The 19,891-nt window shown below is 38.9% G+C and overlaps 2 protein-coding genes across 2 annotated transcripts; both read left to right on the top strand.

Moving 5' to 3' along the window:
• The first annotated feature begins 236 nt into the window (after positions 1-236).
• Positions 237-10,565, top strand: dbt (dihydrolipoamide branched chain transacylase E2). Its single transcript, NM_001016963.2, has 11 exons — positions 237-332; positions 1,261-1,381; positions 2,130-2,205; positions 3,100-3,281; positions 5,403-5,530; positions 5,899-6,142; positions 6,819-6,985; positions 7,631-7,708; positions 7,821-8,012; positions 8,103-8,174; positions 9,567-10,565. Exons 1-11 carry the CDS (start codon positions 282-284, stop codon positions 9,732-9,734), a joined length of 1,479 nt encoding a protein of 492 aa, NP_001016963.1. The 5' UTR covers positions 237-281; the 3' UTR covers positions 9,735-10,565.
• Positions 10,566-15,091: 4,526 nt separating this feature from the next.
• LOC101735200 (tctex1 domain-containing protein 1-A) lies at positions 15,092-17,875 on the top strand. Its single transcript, XM_004913476.4, has 2 exons — positions 15,092-15,389; positions 17,063-17,875. The coding sequence occupies exon 2, from the start codon at positions 17,070-17,072 to the stop codon at positions 17,643-17,645; it is 576 nt and encodes a 191-aa protein (XP_004913533.1). The 5' UTR covers positions 15,092-15,389; positions 17,063-17,069; the 3' UTR covers positions 17,646-17,875.
• Positions 17,876-19,891: the final 2,016 nt, after the last annotated feature.

The raw sequence follows: 19,891 nt of genomic DNA, 5'->3' as shown, positions 1-19,891 counted from the left end.
AACTGTATTTAATCGTGCATAGAAAATTAGATTATTTTAACGTTCCTATTAGCATGATTATTCGCTAGGCCACCTTTATTCTAAACTCCACCCTTTCTGTCAATCTGAACCACTGATTAGTCGAATCTGTCCCTGGCATGACTGTGATAGGAGCAGAGCACACACACCCCTTTACCACCCTATTCTCCTTGACGCTGACATTCTGGGTTCCGCCTCTCGCTTTTGATTGGCCACTGTTTACACCTGTGCAGCTGATTGGGCATTCTGGTCGTTCCGGTAAAATGGCAGCGGTGAGAGCTTTAAGGAGCTGCAACCGGTCATTGGGCCGCTGGGTAAGTTCCATGGAAAATTATAATTATATTATTGCGGGGTCTGACCAGGTGGTCCCTAAGTTGCTCTTCGACTGTGTTGAATTATATGCACAGCGGTGTGTATTTTATTGCTGCATTCATAGCCACAACATGTATGGGAGGTTTGTTAGACAGCTGCAGAGGTTTCAGACATTGCATTCATGCACAGATCACAGAAAGAAGCTGTCAGTGGTTCCAGATATTCTAATGGGCAATGAGTACTGCTGTTAGGTCACTGTATTGACAGCATAGTAGTATAGCAGAACTAATGCAAACTATTTACCTCAAAGAGCCATTATTAAAGTCTGCCCCCAAGCAGCCCATCTAGGTCCACCCTGTAGCCCCTTGTAGCTAAAAGATGGTATCCTCAATAGCTTTTACCGAAAAAATGGTTACCGTATATACTCGAGTATAAGCCGATCCGAATATAAGCCGAGGTACCTAATTTTACCTAAGAAAACTGGAAAAACTTATTAACTCGAGTATAAGCCTAGGGTGGGAAATGCAGCTGCTACTGCTAAGTTTCAATAATCACAATAAAAACCAGTAAATTACATAAATTGAGGCATCAGTGGGGTATATGTTTTTAAATATTTATTTAAAAGAAAAACCGTAAACTAGCTCTGTAAGTGGAGAAGAGGGTCAACAAAAACAATATGAGTACTACCCCATGCTCATTGCACATTGGCAAACTGGCAGCAGACCCAGTCCCGGAGGACACGTAACGGAGAATAAGTATTGCGTGGGCCAGGGCACTGGAGGGTCTGGTTGCAGGTGGCCTAATTTGCACACAAAGGACAGAGGGTCCTATGCCGAGGGTGACTTTTTCAGCAAATTTGGGGTGCTGAAAAACTAGGCTTATACTCGAGTATATACAGTATATGGTTTTTTGAAAATATTCTTTATCTAGGTCGGCTTGCGTCAGCTGGGGTCCTGCGGGCAAATTCGGATACTGAGGTCTTCATTCCCGCGGAAGACACCATGTAGGCACCTACAACAGATACCACACAGATCCTTAAGAACAACTGCAGGTATATGCCATAACCTAACTTGTGTGTGTTATGTGTTGTACAGGTTCACACAATTTTGTTATAGTCAGTAATAATCGCACCTCTTTAAAAATTCTTACCTATTCTACACCCAAAAGCTTTTGGTATGCAGATTTTACTTAATATAGAGCACGGTTCCTTAAGGCTGTTCAAAAAATGTAGATATTAAAAATTAAGATTGTTTTGCATGGATACATGCTATCCATTACATACAGGAGCGCCATTTAAAGTACATCCAGAACTGTTGTTGCATACTGCAGTGCAGTAGAGTTGTGTACAGTTTGAATTTGGAGTCATATGGAAGTTCGGACTTTGGATTCTGGTCAGACTGGTGGACCAACATTATAGTATGCAACTTTGATGTCACACATATTACCCATGTGACATGGGGTTGGTTGGCGTCTCTGTAGTGGGAACTCACATGCAACTTCATTAGCTGTCTGTAGGAACAAGTTCTACTGCATTGTTTGTAAAGCCATATTTGATTGATAGTAGCTGGTCTGACTGCAGCTGTTTAAAAAAAAAAAACAAAAAAACAGTAGTCTAAGTCAATTAATAACTACTAAAAAGCAGCAAAATTAAAGTAATGGTGCATTAATACTGTTTTTAAATGCCTAGAATATTTGCTTCTTAATTGACATTGCTGTGTTTTTTCTAGATTTTCTAAATATTCTGGTAAACATTTGTCTTCATAAACAAGCTTGACACTGATCCTCTTGTGTTTCCGCAGTCCTAAATGGCCAGATTGTGCAATTTAAGCTTTCAGACATTGGTGAAGGGATCACAGAAGTTACAGTGAAAGACTGGTAGGTAGTTGTTTTCTTTCTTTTGTCCTGGTTGTCTAATAAAGTCCTTTGTGATGGCACTTGTGTTTGGATTAAGAACAGGACCCCTGCTTAACCTGAGATAAGTAGCATGTATGTCTTATTAAGACCCTATTGGGGACCACCATGCTTAATTTCTAAATCCAGTGGTGTCCGGTTGTTTCCACATAGCCATGGGTAGATTTATTTCAATATGATTGTCACATGTGTTCCTCCCCCTGGACAGCAGTCACAGCAGTGTGCTTAATCCAACCACCATTTTTCTTTATTATATATTCTACTGTTCCATCTAGAATATGACCTTGACAATCAAGACTATACATTTTTGATCAGTATGTCCCTCCCCTTGGATAGGAGACATTGGTAGGTGCCCATAAGTCAGCTTCTGACTGTGGAATAGGTATGAAAAAAAGAACACCCACTTACCTTGCATTTGAGAAAGCCTGTGAATTTGTTTCTAGCCAACAATGAAGGGTTACCTACAGCAGAGCCAGAAAAGCAAGCATAGTCCTATTTAAATATATAAGTTTTATTGAAATTCATTCTTATGTTGATTAAATATGCTTCAAAGTATGCAATTTATACACTATATGTTATTATAACTGACAGCAATATTTGGTGTAGGATACAGTTAAAACACAGTTGTCACTTCACATTGTGGCTTCTGTAACAGCAAAAGTATTAGAAAAAATGAATGGTAAGTCCTTAGTTTGATTTGTCACTCCTTTGTTAGACTGTGAGTTCTACCATGCTAGGAATCTTTATATTTTTTTTATAGATCATGTAGGGATTTGATTGCTCTAGCAGGGAACTCTTATTATTTCTATGGTTGCTTTTTCTGTGTCCTAATTTTCAGTCTGTGCTCCTGTATTTAAGGTATGTGAAAGAAGGTGATTCTGTATCTCAGTTTGACAGTATCTGTGAGGTACAAAGTGACAAGGCCTCTGTTACAATCACCAGCCGCTATGATGGTGTTATCAGAAAGCTGCATTACAATGTGGATGACACTGCTTATGTTGGAAAACCTCTGGTGGACATTGAGACAGATGCTTTAAAAGGTTTGTGGTTAGAAAAACTAAAATAAAATATAAAATAAATATAAATGGGGGTGGGAGGGAGATGCATCTCCTGACTCTGCAAGGCATTTCCATTTCAAGATTACTGATTGAAGGCATCTACTACAATTTTATTTAAAAGGAGAATATATCATATATGATAGTCACCAAACTCTCTAGGAAAGTCCCAGAGGTCTCCAAGGTCTTAAACTCCCATTTTAAATTGACTTGTATGTAGAAAAACATAATAATTAATGAACAATTTTTTTCAAAATCATTATTTTAATATCTTACATTATTTTAAAGACATGAATAAAACCAATCATCTTATATCTACTATCTTGAAAAAACTCTCATGCAGCCATTTTATGACACAGCTACCTCATAGTTTATTGTAGCAAGGGCAAAGTGAATAGTTCTGTACCTGCCAAGTTTTTTATTGCGTACAGAAAACTAATATGTAAAGTGGAAGATAAGAAATTGATAAGAAATGCTACACGAGGACAGGAAATCATTTTAGCAAACTGATTAGACTATGAAACCACAAGCTAAATGCTGGTTTAAGCCTGTGTTGAAGTGAAAGTGATTCCTGTAAATGCATGTAAGCTAATGTGCTAACACCGTGCCTCTACCCAAATCCCATTTACCTGTGTTGCTGGCCAACATAGGTAAGTAACAGTTTTAGCGCATTAGATTCATGCCAGGAAGCTATGTAAAATGATACAGACCAATGTCATTTTACAAGAGGCCAGTGAGACTTTTGAATGTGTCAATATCACTAATACCTATGAAACTTCACAATAGGTTGGGCTCTCCATCATTTTGATTTTAATTCACATTGGTTCAGATTCTACAAGGGATTAGTCTGCTTTCAGCGGGGTTGCCTCCTGAACAATTCCAGGCCAGTCCCTCTCTGATCTCCAATTTCTGTCCCCTTACTTTCTTAAAGCAACAGTTATTGTAAAAATAAAACTAGGTAAATAAATAGGCTGCACTAATTAAAGAATGTTTAATTTAGCAAGTTAGCCAAAAATGTAATTTATAAAGGCTGGAGAGAATGAATGTCTAGCTTAATAGCCAGAGCACAATTTACTCCTTTGCATCTCTCTCAGTTAGAGTCTAAAAGGTGTGCCTTATGGGCCATGGGACAGGTTAGAGAGATGCAAAGGAGGAAATTGTGTTCTGGCTATTATGTCATGCATCTGATCTGTTCGCTTCAGCCTTTATAGATTTCATTTTTGCCTAAATATATTGGAAAAAAAAAATTATTTGCACACCCTATTTGCCCCGTTTTATTTTTCTAATAAACTGTTCCTTTAAGTCAGGGGTCCCCAACCTTTCTTACTCGTGAGCCACAGTCAAATGTAAAAAGACTTGGAGAGCAACACAAGCATCATAAAAGTTCATGGAGGTGCCAAATAAGGGCTAAGATTGGCTATTAGGTAGCCAACATGTTGCTCACGAGCCATTGGTTGGTGATCACTGCTTTAAGTCATTCTCCACATTATCATCCATTTCATGTTGGGCCTGCCCCTCTGGTGAGATCCTCCTGGTTTCCCATTATATATTTTATATATACCTTCCTTCTGTAAATTTCTGCTCCCCAGGGCTCTTTAGGTACTCTTTAAATCCCTAAAGGGATAGGAACAGTTTCATCATTCATCTCTTTCATATTCAGCATCGGCTGCTCTTTCTCTGCCTCTTTTAAAACTGTTACACTTCTGATTCTCTATCTTCCTGTACAGTAGCTCATCAAATTACTCAGCCCAACTGTTAAATATCTGACCTATTCCACTTCTTAACTTTAAAGATGGTCTACACTATTTGGTTATTCAAGCCAATTCTCTTTTGTTTTTTATGATTATTATTATTATCACGTATTTATAAAGCACCAACATATTCCACAATTTCTTTTGTTGTTTGAGTATTTATCTTCTGGCCTCATTTCTGTTCTCCACCTTCTTCCTACATTCTTCATCAAACCAGGCCTGAATCTTTACCTGTTTCCTTACATTCAGAACTTCATGAGCTGCTCTGTAAGTGGAAGTAAAGTATGATAAGGGTAGTGTCATAGCTAAAGAGCAGTCACCTAGCATGATTATGGTGTTCTTCTCTGTTTTTCAGATGTGGCCCCTGAGGAAGATGTGGTGGAAACCCCTGCTGTATCTCATGATGAGCACACACACCAGGAGATAAAGGGACATAAGACTTTAGCAACTCCAGCAGTTCGACGGCTAGCAATGGAGAACAATGTAAGAAAAAAAAATCCTACCTTTAGTACATACAGTGCCCTCCATAATGTTTGGAACAAAGATACTTTTTTTTTTTTTTGGTTTACCCCTCTGCTTCTCAGTGTAAAATTTCAAATCAAACAATTCAGACATGATAAAAGTACACATTCCAGACTTAAATTTAAAGTTATTTGCATACATTTCAGTTTCACACTGCGTAGCAGAGGGGTAATTGAAAAAAATGTGTCTTTGTCCCAAACATTATGGAGGGCACTGTAGTATAACAATATGCTATGGATTGTGTCTATTTTTCAACAGAAAGAGTCCTGCAAAACGATTACATTGTTGTAAAAAAAAAAAATGTCTGATACAGTTTTCTGCCTTTTCAGATAAAACTAAGTGAGGTAGTGGGCAGCGGGAAGGATGGTCGTATCCTTAAGGAAGACATTCTTAGTTTTCTAGCCAAGCAGACTGGGGCTATTCTGCCACCTTCCCCTCAGATGGAGATCACTCCTCCACCCCCAAAGTTAGAGACCTCAACACAACAACAAAAGGCCAAAGCTGCTAGTATTCCTGCTCCTATGATCAAACCAGTTGTGTTTACTGGAAAGGATGTCACTGAACCTTTAAAAGGTAAAAATTACTTTTTAAAAAAAAAAAAATTATATGCCTAAAACACGTTTTAATAAACCTAAAACAACCAAATCTCTGTATATGTACATTACATCTATACTTTCCTCATCCCTAACAGTTCTATAACATCCCCATGTTGCTCAACCCCCAGAATCCTATTCTCCTTTTTCTACAAAATTAATTTTTCTAAAATGTGTAATACCTTGACGTTATCTTCAAAGTTTGTTCCATGTTTACTTTTCCAGGAAGGGCTGTTCCTTTTTTCCAGTTACTAGCTTGAAGCTCCCCATTTCTTTTGTCCTTTCAGCATATTGTTTCTCTTCTTTTATTACATTTAGTATAATGTTTTCTGTTTTGTTCACCTTTGTGTTAACTTTTAATATGATGTAGTGAGTGATATTCTGAGAGAATTTGCAGTTGGTCTTCATTTTTTATTTGTTGTGTTTTCTTTATTTTACTGTTTGTTCAGCAACTCTCCAGTTGCAAAATAAATAACAAAGACCAGTTGGAAAATTGCTTAGAATTAGTCATTCTACAACATACTAAAAGTAAAGTGAAAGGTGAACCACCCCTTCTCTACCATTATTTGCTACACTCTACTCCACTACTTGCTTTTTTTTGTATCTTTTTTTTTTCTAGAATAATATTTTTTTCCTAAACTAATATTTTCTAATAGGTTTCCACAAAGCCATGGTGAAAACTATGTCAGCAGCATTAAAGATTCCTCACTTTGGGTACTGTGATGAAGTGGACATGACAAATCTTTCTCGGCTTAGAGAGGATCTGAAGCCCTTGGCTGAGTCTCGTGGCGTCCGCCTGTCCTTCATGCCCTTCTTTTTAAAGGTAAAATTGGAACATGATTTGCAACATTGCAAGGCTTAATGATAACTGCTGAATGAGAGATCAATGAATGAAGTCAATAGTAATCATAATATACAGTGGAGGAATTCATATAAATGACCAATATAATTTTGTTGCCTGTACAATAGCAAGTAAGTATTTGCAACTTGTTTATCTCCTGAAAGTTTGGAGGTTGGAGTTTACCAATATCTGAAAAATCCTCAGGTTAAATATATTAATATATATATAATATAAATATATATATGTAGACTGTTGACATCCATAGGGGCATAGGTAAGTAAAAGTGCAAACATCTTAATGATTGCTGTGGGTCACTGCACTGTAATAAAAGGCTCAGTGTTCATATTTTTGGTAGATATGTCAGGACAGCCCCTGGTGTTGTAGACTTGTTCCACTAGTTCTGTCCGAAAAACACCACCATTGGCTGTTGTCTTCCTTGCATAAAATAGGAGAAAAGGTAGAAAGGTGTGTTCAGTTGTATACTTCAGGCAACTAACCTAGCAGGAATTGTTGGGTGAAAAAATATAGTTTCTACAGACTTCCCTCCAGAAGATGTTTATTGTTGGGCAATCATAAGAATAATAATAACTTATTGATCCCTGATGTCTATATGAACTCTTTTCTCAGGCAGCCAGTCTTGGACTGATGCAGTTCCCGATACTGAACTCGTCTGTTGATGAAAATTGCCAAAACATTACATACAAGGTACAAGATATTAGCAAATGACTCACTTGTGTTCAAAGAACCTTCTATAGGAGCACAGTTTAGTTTACTAACAAACATGTAAACAACCTCCCTTATTCCCCCTTCTGCTCAGGCTGCTCATAACATTGGAATTGCTATGGATACCCACCAAGGCCTGATTGTCCCTAACGTAAAGAATGTACAAGTCCGAAGCATCTTTGAGATTGCTGCAGAACTTAACCGGTTGCAGTCTTTAGGGTCCACTGGGCAGCTTGGAGCGGGAGACTTGACTGGGGGAACATTTACCCTTTCCAATATTGGATCTGTGAGTGAGCTCTAAATAAAAAAAAAAAAAAGCAGGTGGAATTAATGAAAACTTTTTACTAGTGACTGATATCTGTGCCTTTCCTTCTAGATTGGTGGCACATATGCCAAGCCTGTAATATTACCTCCTGAAGTGGCAATTGGAGCCATTGGAAAAGTGCAGGTTTGTTGTAATTCTGTATTCTACAGGTGTTTATCCTTTTTTTGCAGTAATAATACTTTTACCAGCAATATATTAAATGTGATGTAAACATTGAAACCTTTGCAGTCAAAAACACTCCTTTTCAATTTTAATAACTAAGACTGAAAAGTTCACTTTAGCCTTAGGGCTATAGAACATGCAAATTAAATGCTCATTGGGTGGCAAAAATGCTTTAATTTGCCTTTTATAGACTTATGATAATTGCTGACCTCGTTAGTATATCTGTGGGTCAGATGATTACCTCTCAGAAATAAAGTTGTATAAATCCTAAGAGAGACTTTGCATTCTCTCGCGTTTTCATGCGTATATCGGCTACATGTGCCTGCACCCGAGCGTATCTCATTCATTCGGGTGCAGGCACAAGTAGCAGGCGTAGGGCTGAAGTTTCGGCAAGCGTTTTTCCGCTTGCCGAAAAAATCAGCCCTACGCCTGGTGTGGCATCAGCCTAAAATACCTTTAGGCCACACTATTTTCTAAAACTTTGTAATATGTTAATTTACTAGTACAAGTATAGTATCTATTTCCTGAATCCTTGGGACATGTTTTTTAATTTAAGGGGTATATCTATCATGTGGAAATGCAAAAAGCTAACTTTTAATATAATATAGAATGACCCGTGTTTTAGCAACTTTGCAATTGGTCTTCAGAATATATTTTTTATAGATTTTGAATTATTAGCCTTTCTCTTGTACATCTTTCCAGGTTTCAAATGTGGTTCACTGGTTACTAGGGTAAATAAGACCATAGCAGCCAGATAGCTGCTAAAAATACCCAAATGGAAACCTGAACAAAAAGCTAAATAACTGGAAAACCATAAAAATGTAAAATGAAGACCAATTGTAGGTTGCCTCATAATATCAATGTCTATATCATACTAAAATTTCATTTAAAGGTGAACTCTTCTCTAAAAGTTACCCTAGCAACCAAATAGCTGCTGAAATTCCAAACTGGAGAGCTGCTAAACAAAAAAACAAATAACTTTACAATAAATAAAAATGAAAGCCAATTGCAAATTTTCTTAGAATATCAATTTCTGTGTTATACTAAAAGATAATTTAAAGGTGAACAACTCCTTTAAAAAAGTTTGTTTTTGCCAGGAAAATGTTTTGGTTACCGCAGTTACCATGTAATGCTCTATTGTTGTAGAGGAAAAGCAAAATTAATTTTAAATTGTACACTATAGAAAAAGGCATTGCCATATATAGGAGCTTTCTGCATAATAGGTCTCCAGAAAATAGGTCTGACACCTTTTAGTAATATGTTTTTTTATTTTTCGATTGATAAGTCGCTATAGAAAACCACGGTAAGCTTTTTTGCAGTTTACTGTCATCATCATCATCTCCTTGCACACAGGTTCTCCCAAGGTTCGATTCTAAAGGACAGGTAGTGAAGGCTCAAATCATAAACATCAGCTGGTCGGCAGATCATAGGATTATTGATGGAGCAACCATGTCCCGTTTCTCTAACCTATGGAAATCCTACTTGGAGAATCCATCCCTGATGTTGCTCGAACTTAAGTGACAAAGAGGTGAACACGATTCCTGTACTTCCCTCACTGACCACAAAAAAGGGACATCATCTTCTCTTCCCTTTGAAGAACTTTAACCAGCTTCCTTACCCTTAGGGGAGACCTAAGGCAAACAGCGATCAGCCTTCTGTGAAGCTAGAAGGATATGAAGAAAGTGTTAGTAGGTAACAGATAATTTATTAAAAAAAAACAAAAATATTGTCTGTCCAATTAAACCATTCATTTGCCCCATTGGATAATAAAAGCTTTGTCACAATTGTATTTCATGTGGAGAAGGCACTACTAATGGGACATCAAAGTGATAAACATGTATACAAATATTCTGTCTGAAATTGGAAACAAATTAAAGTTGCTGTAAATTCCAAGGTACCTACCCAATATTATATGGTGCCACTGTAGTATTTTAATGTGAAAGAACACATTGTGTGGGTGTGTTCCAGAAGTGCACATAACAATAATTGTGTTGGGTTAACTGGTTACTGCTTTCTTCAAGTGTGGTAAAAAGTTGACAGAGGATGTGTCTAATTGGTGGGGACCCTCAGCCAGTTCTGCACTGTGCCTAACAGTTCTTACAATAAGCTAAACAGAAAGCATTTGTGATTAGTGAAGTATAAGCTGTGCTATGAAGATATAGGTCATTATGCAAGGATCTCTTATAGGGGTTTCTGTCCAACTGTTACACTACATATTGGATCAATAGATAATGGCATGATTGTACTGATTTAATGTAGACTAGAACAAATTTTAATTTGCTGTCCTTGAAGCCAAAAACAGCCCCACTCTGTAAGTGCGATACCGAACAGGACCGAATAAAACTGAAAAAATAGAAAATGTTTGGCTTATTATTGTACACTTTTACTACTCTTTTATAGTGCATTTTGTGCACCTTTGTTTTAGGCTTGGCGTGGTCTCAATAACTGAAGAGTTTTGCTGCCTTGGTCTAGCAATTACACATTTAGTAATGGATAAAACTGCAGACTGCTTGGTACAATGGGGCACATTTAGCAATACTGGACAAATTTGCCAGTGGTAAGTAACCCATAGCAACCAGTCAGTGATTGGCTTTTTCTTTCAGTCAGCTGCAGGTGGAACAATGAATTTAAAAATTATTGGTTGCCATAAGTTACTGCCCACGGACAGTTTTGCCCAGTGTTGATAGATGACCCCAGGTACTGTATGCAATAACATTTCTTAGTGACTAAAAAAATGTCACTTCAGGCAAGTCTTAAATATCATTATGCATGATACAAATTCACTATGTAATTGTCTAATGAACACATTACAACTTTTATTAAAGCAGTCCCGCACAGGGATTAGATTGCCTGTCCAGAAAAGCATGTGGATGTAAGGATAAGAATTATTCCTTGGTTCACTGGACAACATGACTTTATAATGTTGCATGATTATGTTACGGAAGCTTCTCTTGCCTCTCCCTACTCCGTTCTGTTGCTCAGTTTGAGAGAAGCTATACATTGTTGTCCGGCTGCAACCAACACACTCCTGCTTTGACTAATATTGCCTGCTCTAATTGGCTGATTCCAGCATGGGTCAACAATTAGCAGTGAACAATTTGCCGACACACAGCATAGCTGAGACGGTGTAAAAACAAACAAAAAAAAAATTCAATGAGCCTGTGAAAGAATGTATGGTTCCCCTTTATAAACATGTCACATTCATTGAATGTTGAAGAATAAGGCAAAAGAAGAAATGAAAGCATGAATCAAGTGGAATAATAGAAAGTGCAGTCTTGTCAAATTATAAGACAGCTAATTTATGGGTGCTAAAACGCATACAGGTTTCCTAGTGAGGTCAGGTTACTCAGAATCTAGACTGGCTTTGCAAACAGTAAGGAAGATAATGGTACAGTGTAGAGCTGATTGTCAGAGCCATGTGCCTATTACAATGTGCATGTCCCTCTACTGCTTACGGCCAACATTTGCTGTCAGGGAAAAAGCATTTTTTAAACAAGCAAACACACTGCTAGGGTATTTTAATGTTGCAAATAAAAAATCATTTAGAAATGCAATCCCTAGTTATTTTTATCTTGACCAATGGGATAATAAAGAAAGAACGGATGAGGTGTTGACCATGGCGGATTAATGTCATAATCGGTTCAGGCTGAATGAATCTTATTGGCCTCTGTGTAGCCGCCCTGCGTGTCCTTATTTAACAACAAGGCTGATTGTTAATTTTGTGCTATACAGGTATCGGAGCAGTGCAGCACTCATTAAGGGTCATTTACTAAGCACTCTGCAGTGTGCAAAGTGCAAATTTCAGACACATGGATTTTTTTTACCCACAATGCAACATTTTCCCTATAATTCAAGCGTAATTGCATTCTGGTGGGAGAGCTGCACCTGACGCCAGTGCATCAAGATTTGCACAATTGCAAACGACACAATTGTGTGAAAATTTACACATGTAGGTAACGTGTGCTTCATTCTTTAGGTGCAAGTGTCCTGTGGCTATTCATGCAAGCCACTGTGGGAACCAGGGACTTACTGCCACATTCAGAGCTGGCAGTAGCCCCAGGGTACCCCGGTACCCCTGCACTGATAGGCACACTGAGTGGTGCCAAATGCAACTATAAAGAAGTAGTGCTTTTTGAAGCAAATGCCTTTACTGAATGGAATTTTTTCCCAACTGTGGCCAATTAGTGGCCCTGTAGCTACACTTGCGATTGTAAATTACCCCTTTAGCGTACCAAGGGAGTGTGCTTAATACTACCAGGTTAGCTAACAAGCAGCCAAAGCTGTTATTGCCCTAGATGAAATGGTGGGCAAAGGTTTACAGAGGAAGACTCCCATCAAGTGAGAAAAGTAGTGCGATAATAATATGGGTTGTACGCTACATTTGTCATACTAGAAAATGCTAAAGTATAATAATTGTGACTGACTTCAACTATTTAAGGGGACTGTTAGGCTGTTAAAATAAATGAAAGTAGAAAATATGCAAAAAGTACTATCATTTTGATGAGGCATTTTTAAGAAAAAAAGGTAACATTTTTTCATATAATGATGTTATAACACTGTACTGGGCTTGGGGGGTGCTCCAGGAGGCTTCTGACTGGAGACCCTTCTACAGAGGGAATACTGAGCCATCCTTGTTGCTTGTAAACCACCTTCAGATTTGCACAAGTAATACAATTAAGGTTTCCATGCTTATCCTACTGAATAATTAGGGGTGTCATCTCTATATTGAATTTTAATATTTATTAATAGCTTGGTGTTGGTAATATATTTGCCAAGAATAATCACAGTTTATTCTCTCCATTTCTAAATGTACTGTTTAGTGATGAGCAAATCTGTCCCATTTTGCAGAAAAATTCTCGAAATAGGAAAAATTAGCAAAATGCATTGAAGTCAAAGGGTGTGCAACTGTGGGTGTTTTTTCATGGCGAAAATGGGCAAAAAAATTTGCTCATCTCTAGACTGTGCCTGGGCTTTAGAAGGCTTTAGGGGCTGCTAATTGGGTCCACCCTAGGGGCCTGGAGGGGGTTCGGCCTGATTGGCAGCGTTTTTCCTAGAAGCCTATTTTAAAGTTTAATGAAAGCGAAATTTATGGAGATGTTTTTTTTGCTGTCCTAGATATTCTTGTAATAATGGCTGAGCAGGGCCGGGCCAAGGTATTTTGGCACCCTAGGCAAGGGCTTCAATTAGAGCCCCCCAACCCGACCCGCATAACAATTTTCCACCTTACCATTATATGGTTTCAAATTTTTTTTTCTCTTTTTTTCAACATTTTAGATAATACAATTGCCCCCCCATCTGTACCCATGCCAGCAGCAGCCAACCCGTCATATTGCCCCCATCTGTACCTGTGCCAGCACCCAACATATTGCCCCATCTGTACCTGTGCCAGCACCCAACATACTGCCCCATCTGTACCTGTGCCAGCACCCAACATATTGCCCCATCTGTACCTGTGCCAGCACCCAACATATTGCCCCATCTGTACCTGTGCCAGCACCCAACATATTGCCCCATCTGTACCCGTGCCAGCACCCAACATATTGCCCCCATCTGTACCCATGCCAGCACCCAACATATTGCCCCATCTGTACCCGTGCCAGCACCCAACATATTGCCCCATCTGTACCTGTGCCAGCACCCAACATATTGCCCCATCTGTACCTGTGCCAGCACCCAACATATTGCCCCATCTGTACCTGTGCCAGCACCCAACATATTGCCCCATCTGTACCTGTGCCAGCACCCAACATATTGCCCCATCTGTACCTGTGCCAGCAGCCAGTCACTCATATTGCCCAATTTGCCCCCAATCTGTATATTTTGGCAGGCAGCCAATCCAAATTGCACCCAAAATCTGTATATTTTGCCCCTAAATCATATGTACCTGTGCCAGCAACAGCAAGAATTGCCCCCTTCCTGTACCAGCAGCCTGCAGCATCAGAGAATTCACAGCCAGTTCCTGCTCAGGCCTCAGGTTTTCCCCGCGCAGCGCTGCACACACCGTAGCACCCCAGAGCTTCTGCCTCTCGGCACTTCTGTCTCCTTGTTTAAATGACGCGCATGCGTAAGGATGCGTCACTGCCTACTACGCATGCGCAGAGCGCCAACATCGAAACAGAGGTGAGCGCCAGTAAGGAGAGGGGTGGGTCCCGAGAGTCACACATCTTGCCAGAGGAGGGTTGGGGGGCGGCGGTTTATTAAAGGAAACGCTAACAAAAAAAACTACTAATAAAAAAAAAAATTCACCTTTAATGTGCACCCCCCCAGTGATTGCGCCCTAGGCAGGCGCCTACTCTGCCTACCCCTAGTTCTGGCCCTGTGGCTGAGTGACTGATACAATAGTGTTTAAATGTATCTGTATCTGAGCTTTGGGGTGTCCTAGACCAAATGATGCACCACTAAATCAGGGCATAAACCAAGATACAATTAAAAACCGTCTGAGATAAGGTGTCATGCAGACGTTTAAAGGCACATCCAGTTACATCAGGCATAGACAAGAACAATACAACTGCAGTTTATTAGGGATAAATGAATGCCATGGTTTTCAGTTTATCAATACATTTGCTGAGGCAGCTGGAAATTGGCTAAATTTACCAATACCAGTGGGTGATATTTATAAAACAGTAGTTCTGCGAAGGTTGAAATAGTATAGCAGTACAGCATAAACTTTAATTTAAAAGGCTGAACCACATGGACAAAGTGATTTGGGAGCTCCAGAATAACCAAATTCAGAGAGAGGATGGATTTTGGTTAAACTGAATACAGAGAGAAGTTATGGGACTTGGCTTCCATGGTGATTGTACTGTGCTGTGTTAGTATGCAGAATCGGCAGGCTATTTCAGGTTTATTGGTACAATAGCTGGTTACAGACAAAGCAAAGGGGGTTGAGAGAAATGCAAAGAGGAAAACAGCTCGTATTCCGAAAGGCGAGCAGATGCAACAAGACACACAGATGGAGAAATGGAGGAAAAATGACTGGAAGAAAAGCAAGAAAGCTGAAAGAAACTTTATCACACAGGTACCTAGTATGAACTGAGAGGAGAAAAGACCAGAGGAACCAAGTGATCCAGACATTAGAAGAATTAAATGAGAACGTGTAAAAAAAGGGAGAGAATACATCGACAGAGGACTTGATTGTCCATTCCTAGGATATCCCTTCATTGCAAAACTGATCAGGTAAAAGTTTCATAATGCAAATGTAAACATGACTGCTTAGGTGGGATCGAATCATTCAGCCCCTGTGGCCAAAAAATGTTATCCTATATATCTGGGCAACACAAATTCAACTAAATTCCACTAATCAGATCTTTCGGGATTTAAATTTAAGTTTAGAGGCTGATTGTTCAACCTCTACACAGGCCCATATAGGACATGTATTGATTTTAAATGTGATCATATGTGGTTTTAACAAACAAAGGAAAGGTTGATGTGAATTGTCCTTGGAAGAAAGATCCTCTATTACTCTGGTAGGCCAGTCCAACCCTGGGTTATCCCTCTATTACTAACCCAAAAAGGTCAGCAGTAGCTGTGCTTCACAGATCTAACTGCTCACGTAAATAAAAAGATAAAATGATTTTGTAGACTTTTTGATTTATATATATATATATATATATATATATATATATATATACTTTGTATATATATAGAAGTCAAAAACAAGGAAGCCGCTCACGCAGGGCTTATGTGCAAATTAAAGTTTCTTATTTATTGTATGGTGAACTGACGTTTCGGCTGAACACCTCAGCCTTTATCAAAGTTATACAACAGAGTGAGTACAAGCCATAAATACATCAACTGGCGGAAAAATACAATGTATTTATGGCTTGTATTCACTCTGTTGTATAACTTTGATAAAGGTTGAGGTGTTCAGCCGAAACGTCAGTTCACCATACAATAAATAAGAAACTTTAATTTGCACATAAGACCTGCATGAGCGGCTTCTTCGTTTTTGACTTCTGTTTCCTGCCTTGAAGGCTGCACCCAGGCATTTTTTGTGTTTTATACCCGAGTGCCAGTGGTTCCTATATTTTATATATATATAAATAGGAGGTTTTAGGAATTTGTAGTTTCAGTGCACCATTGTGGTCTAATATTTGACTCCGCTTTAGCATGTATTTGTGTTAAAATAGGTATAAAACAGTGCTATAGTGAAAAGTGAATCCAGAGTGAATTCACCCTAATGGCAGTGAATTCACCCTAAACACATATCTAAAATAATCATTGCAGCTTGTATGTACATTGTAGATTTTGGCTTTAAAGGATACATATCATATAAAAATTAAGAATGTACCAGTGACTTATACTCTTAAATATAGAAGTATTGTGCCTAAAAATTTGTGTTTTGGACTGATTTATTGAGAAATTCCTCTGAAACACTACTAGTCCCGCCACTGGCTGAATTCTCTGGATGTGCAGGGGAGCCAGTGGCACCCAGTATACTGCTCTGTAGGATAAAAACCAATCAGCAGCTAGGCTAACCTAATAGGGAACTGAAGCCTATCTTTCCTTGTGTGTGTGTGCCAACCCTTCATTTGAAACACAGACAGAGACCTGATAGTATCTATAGGGAGCTCCAATAAAGGGGCCATTTTTACAGACTGTATTCAATTTTAGACCAATGTGAAACCAGCACCATATATTATTCATAATTGCCTATATCCATTTATCCGATATGTCTCCTTTAAAGTGGTGGTGAGACCCTATCAATACATTTCTCAAATGTGCCTAGTTAACCAAAGACAGATTTAAATGGTGACAGGGGTTATTTTCTTCATTACACATTTTCTGTAGATTTAAATTATCTTAGTGTTATTTAAAAAATAATATAATCTATCACTGTTATTTTCCAGGTGAGAAATGGAGACTGGCCGAGATTCAGTAAATGCACACTGGACCTTCCCAAAACCAAAGTCACATCATCGAAGAAGCAAAAGTGGAGCATTTCGGCATCTTCCAGATACCCCCATTAAACCTACTGGAAGTCAACAAGCTCAGAGGCCTGGTGCCCGAGGTAGGAACGATACTCATGATAAAGGCAAACCCAGAAGTCGCACAGGGTTGGGAGCTGAAGAGACACAAACAATGGAGTCTGCACTAGAACTACAGCCAAGAAGAATCTTTTCTGCTGAAGAGGTATCAAAGCTCATCAAATCTATCCTTGAGAAACAACTCCAGGATTCTGAGTATGATGCCACGGGGAGCCAACAAAGGGCTCTGGAGCTGGTGCAGCTTGTTAAGGAGGCAGTGAAGTCACTGGGATATGAAAGATACAAGCTTGTTTGTTATATTGTCCTCGGTCCAGTATCTCAAGGAGCCCTTTGCTGTTGCAGCAGGAGTGTCTGGAGTCCCACATCAGACACATATGCAGAGTTTGTGTTTAGGAATCAGTCCCTATTTGCACTCTGTATTGTGTATGCTGGGTACTATGAGTGACACCTGGGGCCATTCATTAGACTGCCAAACAAACTTTCTAAATGTCATTTCCTGCACATGTATTTCTTTAGAAAACCAATTAGATATTCATGCATTTTTAACTTAACATCAATTCCTCAATGCAAGCTCTTTCTGTGAATATGCTACCTATGAATCAAATATAGCAGTACAGGTATGGGACCCGTTATCCAGAATTCTCGGGACCTGGGGTTTTCGGGATAAGGGGTCTTTCCGTAATTTGGATCTCCTACCTTAAGTTTGTTTAAAAAATTATTTAAACAGTAATTAAACCAACTAGGATTGTTCTGGCTCCAATAAGGATTAATTATATCTAAGTTGGGATCAAGTACAAGGTACTGTTTTATTATTACAGAGAAAAAGGAAACCATTTTTTAAAAATGTGAATTATTTTATTAAAATGATAATGGATAATGGGTTTCCGGATAAGGGGGTCCGATACCTGTAGTACAGGGATACCCGTGAGCCACATTCAAGTGGAAAAAGTGTTGGGGAGCAACACAAGCATGAAAAATGTTCCTGGAGGTGCCAATGAGAGCTATAATTGGCTATTTGGTAGCCCCTATGTGGACTGGCAGCCTATAGAAGGCTCTGTTTGGCATTAAACTTGCTTTTTATGCCTCCAGAACTTGCCCCCAAGTCAGGAATTCAAGAATAACTACCTGGTTTAAAGCCACTGGGAGCAACATCCAAGGGATTGGGGAGCAACACGTTGCTCGCGAGCTACTGGTTGGGGAACACTGCTGTAGTATGTGCTGGGTCTCAGCCATACACAATTCCTTTATTATTGCCTTTGATTTTATTAATGTCTTATCAACACCTTAAAATTCTCCTGCAACAAGCTATCACCCCCAGCTAAAAACAAAGTGTACAAATTAGCATATAGTATAGTAAGTCAAGCACCTTCTAATTTACATACCTGACATACTCCTGCTAGGGTAGTTTGGTTCTTGTATGAGTCTATGGAAAACAAAGGATATAAAAAGAATGAACCAAAGTAAAGGGGTATACCATGATGTAATATGAGATGGTAACACTACAGTGTGAGTTAGACAGAGCACTGGTAATTTCATGTAATATAAACTCCTCCATTCTACCCCTGCAGCAGACATTATTTTTACCATTAAGGGTATGATTAAAGGATTTAATAGTCTTTGAGCCAATGGTCTGCAGTTTCAAATGCAAATCCCAGTAGAATATATATATATATAAAATTATAAATGTTAATTAGGTTGATTACATTAAATACACATGCTGGACTGGCTTAAAACTACAGAGTTGTGCAGCAGAGTTCATAGGAACCATCTCTGGATATCAGGGATCCCCAACCTTTTTTACCCCATGACCCACATTTAGCTGCAAAACTTGTTTGTGAGCAACACAATATATGAACAGTAGCGCAAACAACATTTTTTTATAAAAATTAGTATATACACTATATTAAAATTATATATAAAATCAAAATCAGTGTGAAATCTAGGGTGGCAGACTGGAAACCGGAGGGGAGAGAGAATAGCACACTGGAACACTAAGGTTACAGATATGAAACAAGTGGTTCCCCCAGACATAACTGCAACTTTCAATACCCGTACTTCTTGCAGGCTCCTTAGTGGTGACCTCAGTTAGGGTTGCTACTAGCAGATAAACATTATGTTTGGTGCCAATGTAATAGGAAATAAAAATAAAAAATATAGGAAGGCTGGTATTGTTCTCTAGAAAAGGTGGCAACCCTAACCCCAATTTGTTCCTTGCCTTGTGCCAAAATCCCTGTGAGCTACACTCTCCATCCCAATGTAAGAGGTCAGCGAGCTGCAAGGAGACATAGTGTGACATAGAAGGGGAGAGAAAGATACACACACAGGAGGGCAGCCATCAAGTGGGTAGGAATTGAGGGCCGGCTGGGCCAAAGGATCAGGGCAGGGAGGTATAGGAAAGAAGCACAGGAGCTGAGAATTGTGTACAGCATTGTCAACCCTATCTACATAGAGGAAACAAGCAGTGATAAAGAGGTTGGAGATTATAATTTGATTTTTCTGCTATGGTAGATATTACTGATCTTGGTACCAAGATCAGTAATATCTCTTAGATGGCCACATTGTTAGCAGAAAAGTCCCTCAGCCTATGTCTGATCACTGTATTGGCACCAGCAGAGTTACTTCTTTTAGCATTTACTCTGATGGCAGGTAAAAGTCTTACATAACAACATCTAGTGTGTTGAAGCCAGTTAT

The sequence above is a fragment of the Xenopus tropicalis genome, chromosome 4, assembly GCF_000004195.4.
Source record: "Xenopus tropicalis strain Nigerian chromosome 4, UCB_Xtro_10.0, whole genome shotgun sequence".
Lineage (NCBI taxonomy): Eukaryota > Metazoa > Chordata > Amphibia > Anura > Pipidae > Xenopus > Xenopus tropicalis.
This window is presented reverse-complemented; position numbering and strand designations above follow the sequence as displayed.